Here is a 13,454-nt window from a genome sequence, read left to right as displayed (position 1 = left end):
CCCACACTGATCATATTCTGATGACTTATCCGGAGGACAAGTCATCACTATAAAACTCCTGGAAAACCCCTTTAAAGATACGCCAAATGTATCAGACATCGCAAAACCTAAATTTGGAGTAAATTAAACCGTGACATGAATATGGAGCGCTTGGTCTAGCATGTGTTATGCCGCACCAGTCACTCTCTATGTGATGGCCGGAAATAGAGCGCTGGATACGGGATAACGTCTTCTACCCTACAGAAACAACAACATATACTACAAATTTCTCAGTTGTCATGGATCATGGTTCACAACTCATCCCACCTCCCAGAAAGAAAAAAGTTTGTGGCCCGCAGTTTTTGTATCATTTGTCCATAGCACCTCTGCTATGTCTGCAACATTCACTGCCCACACTGCCCATATGTCCACATGGTGCAGAGGAAAAAGCATGGGTCAGGACTGCACATCTGTGTAGCTCTGGATTTATGGATTAATCACATCTACACATTCATACATGAGGTAAAGAAGCCATTACCTACAGCCAAACTGTCTTTCTTCTATAAACTGCACGTCCAATCCGATCTACAGGCACCAGAAAAAAACTACAGCTCCCATGATGCGCTGCGCAGAGACACCGACTACATCCGGGTGAGCAGGACAGCATGCGCAGCCCAGAGAAGCTGAGCATAAGAACAGACTCAGCTAGCTGCTCCAGCACTGAAGCCTGTATATCAGCGAGTCACGCAAGGCTCGTCCATTACACGCCGCGAGAACCAAGCATGCTGGGATTCGTAGTTCCAAGCCGCAGAGAGAGAGGCTATAATACTGTTATCCATGTGTCATGGTAACTGCCGCTCACATACCTGCCTCTGCTGTGCCGGAGGGATCCTGCCAGGTCCTAAGTCCTATTCAGCGCGTCTCCTCCTCCGTCCGGAACGTTGTATTATAGAGCTCTGAGCACATCTAGGCTCTTCCAGAAGCTTCTTCTTCCTTCCGCCCTTCAGGCTGCTATACACAGCGCGCCATCTAGTGGCTACTGTACGTCCTAACCACCCTGTCTAAAGAAATGTTAATCAATAGGATACTGTGAATTAAATAATTGCCGGTGTTCTGTTAAATTATGGTACCTGTTAAAATCTGGTACCCTCGTCACTTCCGCTATGACATACCGCTTGAAAAGGAGGTGTGATCGTTGAAGTCGGCACCAGATTGGCTGAAAAGAAGGCGTGTTGGTGCCTGCGGACAAGCAACCTGGGTACCGTGAACACGCAGAGGGAGGGACGCACGCAGGGAGGAACAACCAACCTGGGTACCGTAATTTTACTTTCAGCGCCTGTGAACGCGCGCGGAGGGAGGGTCCCGTCGATTTACGGGCCACCGCTGAAAGTAAAATTACGGTACCCAGGTTGGTTGTTCCTCTCCTCCCTGCGTGCGTCCCTCCCTCTGCGCGTTCACAGGCGCTCAATGTAAAATTATGGTAGCCAGGTTGCTTGTCCGCAGGCGCCAACACCCCTTCTTTTCAGCCAATCTGGTACCGACTTCAACGATCACACCTCCTTTTCAAGCGGTACGTCATAGCGGATGTGACGAGGGTACCACATTTTAACAGGTACCATAATTTAACGGAACACCGGCACAGATATTATCTTATATATATAATCGTGAACTGTGGCTCTGGTTCTCTATCATAAGGCAGAGCAATCAGAAAACCTTTTATATAACCTAAAAGGGGGCCCTATTCTGACTGGGACCTTTCCTCCCCAGAGGAGCCAAATGGGCAGTTGCAGTGGTGTAGCTAAAGGCTCACAGCTTGGGCCGCCCTTCCCTCAATGCTTTTTTGGGCACCCTGAGGCAAATATTGAACTGCCAACACCCCCAACCATGCCAAATTCTTGACCTTACCCCTTCCCTTCAGCCAGAGGTGTAACTTGACCAGCATGCACTTTCTATAATATCAGTGTCTTATGTGGCACAAGGGTCTTTAGGCCCCCTCAGGCTCCTCTTACTACGAAGCCGGCAGTGCACTGCAAATCAGGTTTTACGCTGCTAACAGACTTAGGCTACATGCACACAACCGTATGCGTTTTGCGTCCGCAAATTGCGAATCCTCAAAAAAAAGGATAACATCCGTATGCCATCCGTTTTTTTTTTGCGGATCCACTGTAACAATGCCTAAAACGGACAAGAATAGGACATGTTCTATTTTGTTTGCGGGGCTGCTGAACGGACATACTGATGCGGACAGCACACGGTGTGCTGTCCGCATTTTTTGCGGACCCATTGAAATGAACAGGTCTGCATCCTATCAGCAAAAAAAAACAACGGAACGGACACGGAAACAAACAAGGTTTGTGTGCATGTAGCCTTAAAGGGGTTGTTGAGATGAGAAAAGGCATCAGGCAGGATTGGGTATGTGTAGAGGATGTGGAAGGCATTGGGCGGAATTAGAGAGATGGCTTAGTGTAAACATTTTTTTGCTGCATCACACGCATACTTACCAATGTTTTAGTTGGTAAAATCAGGGCATCTCATCCCTGCCCCCTAGGAGGATGCTGTCCCCACCTGGGAACGCCCAATTTTTGGCAGGGTTTACATTAGGCCCAGGACAGTCCGAATTTGCTGGGACTATCTCTGAAAATCACGGACAGTCCTGACGAATTTGGGACAGTTGGCAACTATGCCCACTATGTGTGATGCGAGTATTGTCCCTCCCTGGGATTTTTAAATACTTGGGAGCCATAACTATAAGGCCCCTTTCACACGAGCGAGTATTCCGCACGGGTGTGATGCGAAAGCATTGTGCCCGCACAGAATCTGGACCCATTCATTTCAATGGGGCTGTGTACATGTGCGTTGGTTTTCACGCATCACTTGTGCGTTGCGTGAAAAATCGCAGCATGTTCTATATTCTGCGATTTTCACGCAACGCTGGACCCATAGAAGTGAAAGGAGCTGCGTGAAAATCACATCCGCAAGCAAGTGCAGATGCGATACGTTTTTCACGGATGGTTGCTAAGAGATGTTGTTTGTAAACATTCAGGTTTTTATCACGCTCGTGCAAAAAGCATTAAATCGCATTGCACCCGCACAGAAAAAACTAAACTGAACGCGATCGCAAAAAAACCCTGAATGAACTTGTTTGCGAAATCGCACAGTTTTCACTGAACCTTATCCGAACACGCTCGTCTGCAAGGGGCCTAAGATTTCTCCTAAGAGACTGAGACTGTGTCTGAGACTTCAGCCATGTAGACTTGGTTCACGCCACCCTGGTGGTGCACAGGGGCCATACATCTGCATATGTTGCACATTGGCTCACACTGAAAATACATAGCACAGGGTATACTCTACCTTTTTTATGGGATCCCCGTACTTGATGTTAGCCCAGCGGCCCGTGTCGGCGTCGCTGCCCCTATCAGCAGGCACGGGAGCCGGGCTCCCTCTTTTCCCTCCTGCCGCCCAGCTGACAAACACGGGCAGCAACTAACTTAACACTGCTACATGTGATCCATGCCAGTGTTTCCTTGCTGCCGGAAACTTGCACTGCTGCTGAAGCTTGCTGGGTGTCTCTCTTTCCCATGTGGCAGCACATACACGCCCTCTGTCTCAGCAGCCAATGGCCGGATTGCAGCAGGTATTTAAAGGCGCTTCCTACTACATTAAGTTGCCTGAGCAACCTCAGTGTCTAGCGCCAAGGTGGGTCTCTTGCCTGCTTTGCTGTGTACCGGACTCTGCTTCTTGAACTCCTGGACTTTGCCTGTTTTCTGCCTGCCTCTGACCTTGGATCTCATTTATGGACTTTGTTTTCTGCCTGCCTCTGACCTAGGACTTCGCTTACTGACCTTGCTGGATTGCTGCCCGTCCTGACCTGGAACCTCCCGGCCACGCTCATCCCCTCGGTGCTTTCACCGGGAACTCTGACTCCCTGGTCAGCTGCCACTGACTTGGGGACTACTCTGGAGTGGCACCTGGCAACTACCCTACAGCTCAAGCCTATCCTCACCATCAGAGGCTCTAGTGAAGACCAGGTAGCTGCTTAGTTACGCCCCTCCAGAGTGCAGCGAGTCAGTGGCGCAGTGGGTCCACACCTGCTTGACTACACATTTCAATACAAAACAAAGGAAAAGGAACATACAGCGTAGCAGCCACACATGCGTCAGGTGTATTACATCCTATGGACACTTTAGCAGAGATTTCTCATTTCACAAAGACTGTTGGGGTCATTTATCAAACTGGTGTAAAGTAGAACTGGCTTAGTTGCCCATAGCAACCAGATTCCACCTTTCAGTTTCCAAAGGAGCTGTCAAAAATGAAAAGGTGGAATCTGATTGGTTGCTATAGGCAACTAAGCCAGTTCTACTTTACACCAGTCTGATAAAATGACCCCATGTGTTTTTGTGACTTTTTTTAAACGTGACTTTTGAAAAAATAGTCACAAGTGGAGGTTTTCACGCCACTTTTCCGAAAGGGGGTGTGCCCAGCAGCAGTGACAAATTTACCTTCCTTTACTCCAGTTTTCTGGCACAAATGAAGCCAGAAATCTATGGCACCTCCGAGCGGTCATATATTTCTGTCTCGGACTGCAGGAGGACGCACCTAATATATGATGACCCATTCGCCTCATCTTATATTAGGTGTGTCCTCCAGCAGTGCAGAGCGCACCGATCTTGATAAATATCCTCTGTTGTAGCGGGTATCGAATTGTCAATACCCAATCGATACTTTTGTATCGATTTGATACTGAGATTTGACGTTTGCCGATACTAGGCTGCGCTTCTGCACAGCCTAGTATCCGAGAACATGGCGTGCGCTGCTCTCAGTGCGCGCAATGTTCCCTCAGCAGCACAGGGGAGCCGCGGACTGGAAGATCGGGCCGCGCTCCGGAAATGCGGAATGGATACGGACCCATTCCTACGGACGTGTGAATGGACCCTTAAAGGGATGCTGTCACCTCGTTTTAGCTTATAGAGATGTGGACATGCACGGCTAGATCGCCGCTAGCATGTCCGCAATATACCTGTCCTATAGGGCTGTGTGCTTTTATTGTGTTTAAAAAATGATTGTATAGCTATGTAAATGACCCTGGTAAGGAGCCCAAAGGGCTGTACTAACCTTCTTGGAGCCCAGCACTAACTGCGTCCTCCTAGCTCAGTTAGATTGCTGTAATCCCGCGATGCGCAGTGCTTGTATTGTGTTCCTTCCCTGTGCTGGCATCAGCCTCAGGGAAGGAACTGCGCATGCGCGAGCTCACAGCGATCTAACTGAGCAAGGAGGAGATTTTGAGGATGCAGGCAGTGCTGGGCTCCTTCACAGGGGCCGTGGCTGGGTTCCAAGAAGGTTAGTACAGCCCCTTGGGTTCCTTACCAGGGTCATTTACATAGCTATACAATCATTTTTTATCACATCTCTAAGCTAAAACGAGGTGACAGAATCCCTTTAAAAGGTTACTTATCTTCATTGGTGGCGCAGTGTGCTTCCCCCCCCCTTCCCCCAGTACTAAAACCATTGGTGGTGCAGTGTGCCCCCCCCCCCAACCTCCCCAGTATTATAATCATTGGTGGCAGTGGCCACAGGGACCCCTCCCCCTCATTGGTGATAGTGCCAGCTTCTGATCGGAGCCCCAGCAGTGTAATCCTGGGGCTCCGATCAGTTACCATGGCAGCCAGGACACTACTGAAGCCCTGGCTGCCATGGTCAGCTCCTGCTGCTGTGTGTACTATGCACAGGGCATCAGGGAGAGTGTGAAGACCTAGGACAAGGGATGAAAAGATCCCAGATTCTAGCCCCTAAGGGGGCTAATAGTTATTAAATTTACCAAAAAAAATAAAAATAGTTTAACCCCTTCACTATCGAGCCACCTTAAATCCCAGGCAGATTTTTGCAAATCTGATGTGTCATTTTATGTGGTAATAACTTTAAAAACGCTTTTACTTATCCAGGCCATTCTGAGATTGTTTTCTCGTCACATATTGTACATCACGACAACGGTAAAATTTAGTCAAAAAATTTCATTTTTATTTATAAAAAAAATACCAAATTTACTAAAAAATGTAAAAAATTTGAAAATGTCAATTTCTCTACTTTTATAATAGTAATAACTCAAAATATAGTTATTACTTTACATTCCCCCTATGTCTACTTCATGTTTGCATCATTTTGAAAATGACATTTTTTGGGGACGTTAGAAGGTTTAGAAGCAAATCTTAAAATTTTTAAGAACATTTCCAAACCCCAATTTTTTCAGGACCAGTTCAGTTATGAAGTCACTTTCTGGGGCTTACGTATTAGAAACTACCCATAAATTACTCAATTTTTGAAACTACACATCTCAAGCTATTCAAAACTGATTTTACAAACTTTGTTAACCTTTTAGGTTCCCCCACAAGAATTAAATGAAAATGGGAATGAAATTTGAAAATTTTAGTTTTTGTTTTTTTTGCAGATTTTAAATTTTAATCTTTCTTTTTTCAACACATCAAGAGTTAACAGCCAAACAAAACCCCAAATCTATTACCCTGAATCTGGAGTTTACAGAAACACCCCATGTGTGCTCAAAAGCTGATGTATGGGCGCACAGCATGCTTCAGAGTGGAACGAGCACTATATGGCTTTTAGAGAGCAGATTTAGCTGGAATGGTGATTGGGAGCTATGTCGCATATGAAGACACCCTGAGGTACCCCTAGAGTGGAAAGCCCCAAAAAGTGACCCCATTCTGGGAACTATACCGCTCAAGGAATATTTCAAGATGTGTAGTGAAAACTTTGTCCTCAAAAGAGGATTCATGGAATTGGCTGTGAAAATAAAAAAATGTCCAGAAAAATTGGTTTTAGGCCCAAATTTTTCACTTTTACAAGGGGGAACTGGAGAAAATGCACGCCCTAATGTATTGCCCATTTTCTCCTGATTACAGCAATACCCCATATGTGCTTGTATACTGCTATTTGAAGGAAAGGACCACCAAATGGCTTCTGGAAGGCAGATGTCACCGGAATAATTGACAGACGCCATCTTGCAGTTGAACCCACCTTGAGGTACCCCTAGAATGGAAACTCCCAAAAAGTGACCCCATTCCGGAAACTACACCCCTCAAGGAATATTTCAAGGTGTGTAGTGAGCACTTTGACCCATCAGGCGTTTCACAGAATTAGGAAACGCTTGGCTGTGAAAATAAAAAATTTAAATTTTTTCCAGAAAAAGTTGCTTTACACCCACATTTTTCACTTTCACCATGAGTAACAGGACACGATGCACCCCACATTTTATTCCCCATTTCCCCCCGAATACGCTTACACCCCATATGTGCTCAAAAATGATGTATGGGCACACAGCAGGGCTCTAGATTCAAACAGCTAAATATAGATTTTGCTGACCTGAATTGGCAGACATTTATTTTAGATGCCATGTCACATTCAATAAATTCCTGAGGTCCCCAGAAATGAATAACCCCCAAGAAGTGAACCTATTTCGGAAAGAGCACCCCCATACGAACATTTTAAGTGGTAGAAAGGGTACTTTTCAGCAAACAGGTGACAGAAGGCAGAAATACTAGAGGAAGCATTTCAAAGCACACATTTGTAAAAATGAAAAATTACTAGCAGACCCCAATTTTTAATTTTCACAAGGGGTTAAAGGAGAAAATGCACCCCAGTATAATCAGAGATATAAGGTGGTAAAACTACAGGGTACATCAAGGATGAAATTAAATGAATGCTCCATGGATGAATGGTAGATTCTGAAACAATCACTGATGCACAGGCCAGGTTTTTCTGGGCAAGTATCACAGTGGTAAATGGTGTCTCTCTTTATCCCCCTTTTGGAACACACCCTGCATCTTTTTTGGGTCCTTCCCTTCCTCGCTGTTTGTGGGACTTTACCAAGGAAATGTTGCCCTGGTACAACTCGGGCACCGTAACTTGCAGAAGTACTGGGGCCCTCCATTTCTTGGTTTGGAAGAATTAGGGCCTATATAATCAGCTCTTGAAATTGTAGGAATGTTCTTGTCTGGCCTCTAGATATAAATAGCACGTACGCATTGTACAGCGCCATCTGTAGGAGGTGCACGGCCAGCTTTTTGTACCACACTTTTGTTTTTCGTGTGGCACTGTAGGGCTTCAGAACTTGATTTGAAAGATCAACCCCGCCCATGTGCCTGTTGTAGTCCAGAATGCAGTCTGGTTTGGGGACAGTGGTAGTGGTACCACGTACAGGGTCAGGGGAGCTGGTGTTACTGTGAAAAGTGGTCAGTACAAGGACATCCCTCGTGTCCTTGTACTTAACCACCAACATGTTCTCATTGAGGAGAGCATGGCTGTCTCCTTTTCTTAGTGGTTGCCCTACCAGGGATCTAGGGAGGCCTCTCTGATTTTTGCGTACTGTGCCACACGCCACAGTACTTCTGGAACTTAGTGACTGGAACAGTGGTAGACTCGTGTAGTAATTATCCACGTAGAGATGGTAACCCTTATCCAGCAGTCGGTGCAGTAAGTCTCACACTATCTTCCCACTCACTTCTAGGACGGGGGGGGGGGGGATTCTGTGGGTTCAATCTGGGTGTCCTTCCCTTCATAAACCCGGAACTTGTCAGTGTACCCAGAGCTACTCTTACAGACTTTATACAGTTTTATGCCATACCTTGCCCGCTTGCTGGGCAGGTACTGGCGGAATCTTACCCTCCCTTTGAAAAGTAACAGGGATTCGTCTACGCAGACATTTTGTTCTGGGGTGTACACTTCTGAAAACTTTGCGTTGAAGTGGTCAAGACGGGCCTAATTTTAAACAGACGGTCCAATGCGGGGTCATTCTGGGGTTGGCACTGTGCATTATCGTTGTAATGCAAAAACTTCAGTATTGATTGGAATCGATTACGGCCATGGTATTACTGTAAATTGGAGTGTGGTACAAGACATCCGCACTCCAATACTAATTAAAAACCTTAGTTTTTTTTACTAGGCCCATATGCAGCAAGATCCCCCAAAAGGTCATCATCTCTGCTGCATTTACTGGGGTCCAACCTTGGGGTCTAGCGTATGGCGATGTAGGGTTCTGGGAAATAAATTGCTGGGCGTATAAATTTGTTTGGGTTACCATCAAATTTATAAAATCTTCAGAGAAAAAGATTTTTAAAAAAAATCTATTTCAGTGAAGCCCGCACAATCTATCTGAATTCCTGAGTTGCCCACAAACTCAGGAATTTGGGGCTGATAATTCTCAGGGGGTGGGGTCCATGTGGGCTCACTCTGGGGGTCTGCCTCCTCTGCTACCCTGGGGCGCCTTCTAGAGGGTCCCTCATCAGCGGATGATGATGATGAGGGGGTAGAGGAGAAGAGGAAAGTGTCATCCTCTTCTCCCCCTCCTAGCTAGCAGCTCTCAGTATTGGCTCATGCACACAAACGTTTTTTGCGTTCCATATATGGACCGTATTTTGATTCCGTATACGGAACCATTCATTTCAATGGGTCCGTAAAAGATGCGGACAGCACTCTGTGTGCTGTCTGCATCCATTGCTCCATTCCGTGACCCCACAAAAATTATGAGACTTGTCCGTTTTGCGGACAAAGAATAGGCATCTCTATAATGGGCCTCCTGTTCCGTTCCACAAATTTGCGGACTGCAAAAAACAGCACGGTCGTGTGCATGAGCCCTATCGGAGGCAAGAATTGCGTATGCCTTTTTAGCTGAGTACACTCATTGGGATGAATGGGACATTTTTATTTCATTGGGGTGTAACGTGTGTTATATGTGTAAACCTTTATTTCGTGTGAGGGGTGTGTATGTAGTGTTTTAAATTTAGAGAAAAAGTTGTAAAAAAGATATATTTTCTGCAAAAAAAAAATATTTTCTGAAGAAAAATACTCCAATTACTCTTACCGGTAATATGTTTTCCATGAGCCCATGACAGCACCTGTGAGAGATCCTCCCCCTTCCGGACAGGAAACAGGAACTTCCCAGATCTTTAAATTGGTCCATTGCCTTCCACCTTTCAGTATTTGACAAGATTCCTCGGACCAGCAATGCACCTATATATAGTGAAACTAATAACACAAGCAAAAAAAGCAAACCAGAAAAAACACTGCGCCAAATATATGCCAGGCATATCTCTTCTTTGGCACAATACTAAAATATAGATTTCTCTTTTTTCATCATTATAATATATATGACGTCTAAAGTATGAAAGGATTTTTCCCCTTCGTTCTTTGGGTCCTGACAAAAAGAAGGGAGAACTATTTCCTGAGATTTATGGAATACCGACACTACTTTGGGCAGGAATGCAGGATCCGGTTTGAATACAATTCTATCTTCCAGAATCTGAGAATATGGTGGGGAAGATGACAAAGCGGATAGTTCTCCTACTCGTCTGGCGGATGTAATGGCCACTAAAAATACAGACTTATAGGACAGCATCTTTAAGGGGATGTCCCCAAGAGGCTCAAACAGAGCCTTGGTTAGAGCGGATAGAACCAGGTTAAGGTCCCATGGGGCTGATTTAGATTTAACTATAGGACATAGTCTAGAGGATCCCTTAATGAACCTTTTGACCCAAGGATGAGTAGCCAATCTAAAGTCAAATAGGGCACTCAGTGCCGAGACCTGGACCTTGAGAGTGCTGGGTTTAAGCTTTTTGTTAAGGCCTTCCTGTAAAAAATTTTAAATTAACGCGATGTTAGGTGAGCTCAAGTCTAGGCCTGGGCCTGCAAACCGAAGGAAGGTCTTCCATACCCTCAGATAGATTTCGGAGGTGACTTTTTTCCTACTAGCTAGAAGAGTCCCAATGACTTGTTCTGATAGGCCTCTAGACCTGAAGAATGTCCTTTCAAAATCCAGGCTGTTAGGTGGAGGTTCTTGACTTCTGGATGATATAGAGGGCCCTGATATAGTAGGTCCTGTCTTTCTGGAAGTATCCAGGGATCGGCTATTAATAGTCTCCTAACCAAGCAAACCAGACTCTTCTTGGCCAAAACGGTGCTATTAGTATCACTGTTGCCTGCTCCCCCCTGATCTTCTGGATCACTCTGGGCAATAGGCTGATGGGAGGGAAAGCATAGACTAGGCAAAAACAAAAACTTGCAGTGCAAACTGAGCAGACGCAATCAGTAACGGACACTACTGATCGGTGCTCAGTGGTTGTATAATGCACGCAGATGGTGCAATCGTGCAAAAACCTAAACTCACACTTAGGCCTCTTTCACACAGGCGTCATGTTTTTGGCCCGGATAAGATGCGGGTGCGTCGCCGGAAAAATGTGCGATTTTTTTTTTTCCGCGCGAGTGCAAAACATTTTAATGCGTTTCGCACGCACGTGAGAAAAATCGTCATGTTTGGTACCCAGACCCGAAGTTCTTCACAGAAGTTCGGGTTTGGGTTAGGTGTTGTGTAGATTGTATTATTTTCCCTTATAACATGGTTATAAGGGAAAATAATAGCATTCTTAATACAGAAGGCATAGTACAATAGGGCTGAAGGGGTTGAAAAAAAAATAATAATAATAATTTAACTCACCTTAATCCACTTGTTCGCACAGCCCGGCTTCTCTTCTGTGAGGAAAAGGACCTGTGGTGACGTCACTGCGCTCATCACATGGTCCATCACACGATCCAGCATGATCGTCTCCTAGCAACCGTGCGTGAAAATCGCACCGCATCCGCACATTCACTTCTATGGGGCCTTCGTTGCGTGAAAAACGCACAAAATAGAGCTTGCTGCGATTTTCACGCAACGCACAAGTGATGCGTGAAAATCACCGCTCGTGTGCACAGCCCCATAGAAATGAATGGGTCTGGATTCAGTGAGGGTGCAATGTGTTCACCTCACGCATTGCACCCGCGTGGAAAACTCGCCCGTGTGAAAGGGTCCTTAACCTCCTCAGGACCGCCGTACGCAGGATTGCGTCCTGGCGGCGGCCCTGCTCTTCTGGGTAGACGCATATACGCGTCCTCTCGCGTTGGCCGAGATTTCCTGTGAACGCGCGCACACAGGCGCGCGCGCTCACAGGAACGGAGGTTAAGCGAGTGGATCTCCAGCCTGCCAGCGGCGATCGTTCGCTGGCAGGCTGGAGATGCGATTTTTTTAACCCCTAACAGGTATATTAGACACTGTTTTGATAACAGCGTCTAATATACCTGCTACCTGGTTCTCTGGTGGTCCCCTTTGTTTGGATCGACCACCAGAGGACACAGGTAGCTCAGTAATATGTTGCACCACTACACTACACCCCCCCCCTGTCACTTATTAACCCCTTATTCACCCTTGATCACCCTATATAGACTCCCTGATCACCCCCCTGTCATTGATCACCCCCCTGTAAGGCTCCAATCAGAGGTCCGTATGAATTTTACGGATCCACTGATAGATGGATCGGATCCGTAAAAATCATACAGACGTCTGAATGGAGCCTTACAGGGGAGTGATCAATGACGGAGGTGATCACCCCATATAGACTCCCTGATCACCCCCCTGTCATTGATCACCCCCCTGTAAGGCTCCATTCAGAGGTCCGTATGAATTTTACGGATCCACTGATAGATGGATCGGATCCGTAAAAATCATACGGACGTCTGAATGGAGCCTTACAGGGGAGTGATCAATGACGGAGGTGATCACCCCATATAGACTCCCTGATCACCCCCCTGTCATTGATCACCCCCCTGTCATTGATCACCCCCCTGTAAGGCTGCATTCAGATGTCCGTATGATTTTTACGGATCCACTGATACATGGATCGGATCCGCAAAACACATACGGACATCTGAATGGAGGCTTACAGGGGAGTGATCACCCCATATAGACTCCCTGATCACCCCCCTGTCATTGATCACTCCCCTGTAAGGCTGCATTCAGATGTCCGTATGATTTTTACGGATCCACTGATACATGGATCGGATCCGCAAAACACATACGGACATTCTGAATGGAGCCTTACAGGGAGTGATCACCCCATATAGACTCCCTGATCACCCCCCTGTCATTGATCACCCCCCTGTAAGGCTGCATTCAGATGTCCGTATGATTTTTACGGATCCACTGATACATGGATCGGATCCGCAAAACACATACGGACATCTGAATGGAGCCTTATAGGGTGGTGAGCAATGACAGGGGGGTGATCACCCCATACAGACTCCCTGATCACCCCCCTGTCATTGATCACCCCCCTGTCATTGATCACCCCCCTGTAAGGCTGCATTCAGATGTCCGTATGATTTTTACGGATCCATTGATACATGGATCGGATCCGCAAAACACATACGGACATCTGAATGAAGCCTTATAGGGGGGTGATCAATGACAGGGGGGTGATCACCCCATACAGACTCCCTGATCACCCCCCTGTCATTGATCACCCCCCTGTCATTGATCACCCCCCTGTAAGGCTGCATTCAGATGTCCGTATGATTTTTACGGATCCATTGATACATGGATCGGATCCGCAAAACACATACGGACATCTGAATGAAGCCTTATAGGGGGGTGATCAATG

General features: G+C 46.4%; 1 protein-coding gene across 4 annotated transcripts in view; it reads right to left on the bottom strand.

Annotated features, from left to right (window-relative positions):
* The window catches only part of HSPBP1 (HSPA (Hsp70) binding protein 1), a 38,015-nt gene extending 36,995 nt beyond the window's left edge, over nt 1-1,020 (bottom strand). Inside the window, exon 1 of one of the 4 annotated variants that reach the window (XM_040432364.1) lies at nt 850-1,020. Coding sequence is in view for 1 of the 4 variants with exons in the window: in XM_040432341.1 (XP_040288275.1) it covers nt 522-670 (149 nt within the window). In the remaining 3 variants the exon portion in view is untranslated. Of the gene's footprint in view, nt 1-517; nt 777-845 lie in introns of those variants that run through there. The other 3 variants (XM_040432349.1, XM_040432341.1, XM_040432356.1) reach the window with 3 other exon arrangements.
* Nucleotides 1,021-13,454: the final 12,434 nt, after the last annotated feature.

Source organism: Bufo bufo, chromosome 1 (genome assembly GCF_905171765.1).
Source record: "Bufo bufo chromosome 1, aBufBuf1.1, whole genome shotgun sequence".
NCBI lineage: Eukaryota > Metazoa > Chordata > Amphibia > Anura > Bufonidae > Bufo > Bufo bufo.
This window is presented reverse-complemented; position numbering and strand designations above follow the sequence as displayed.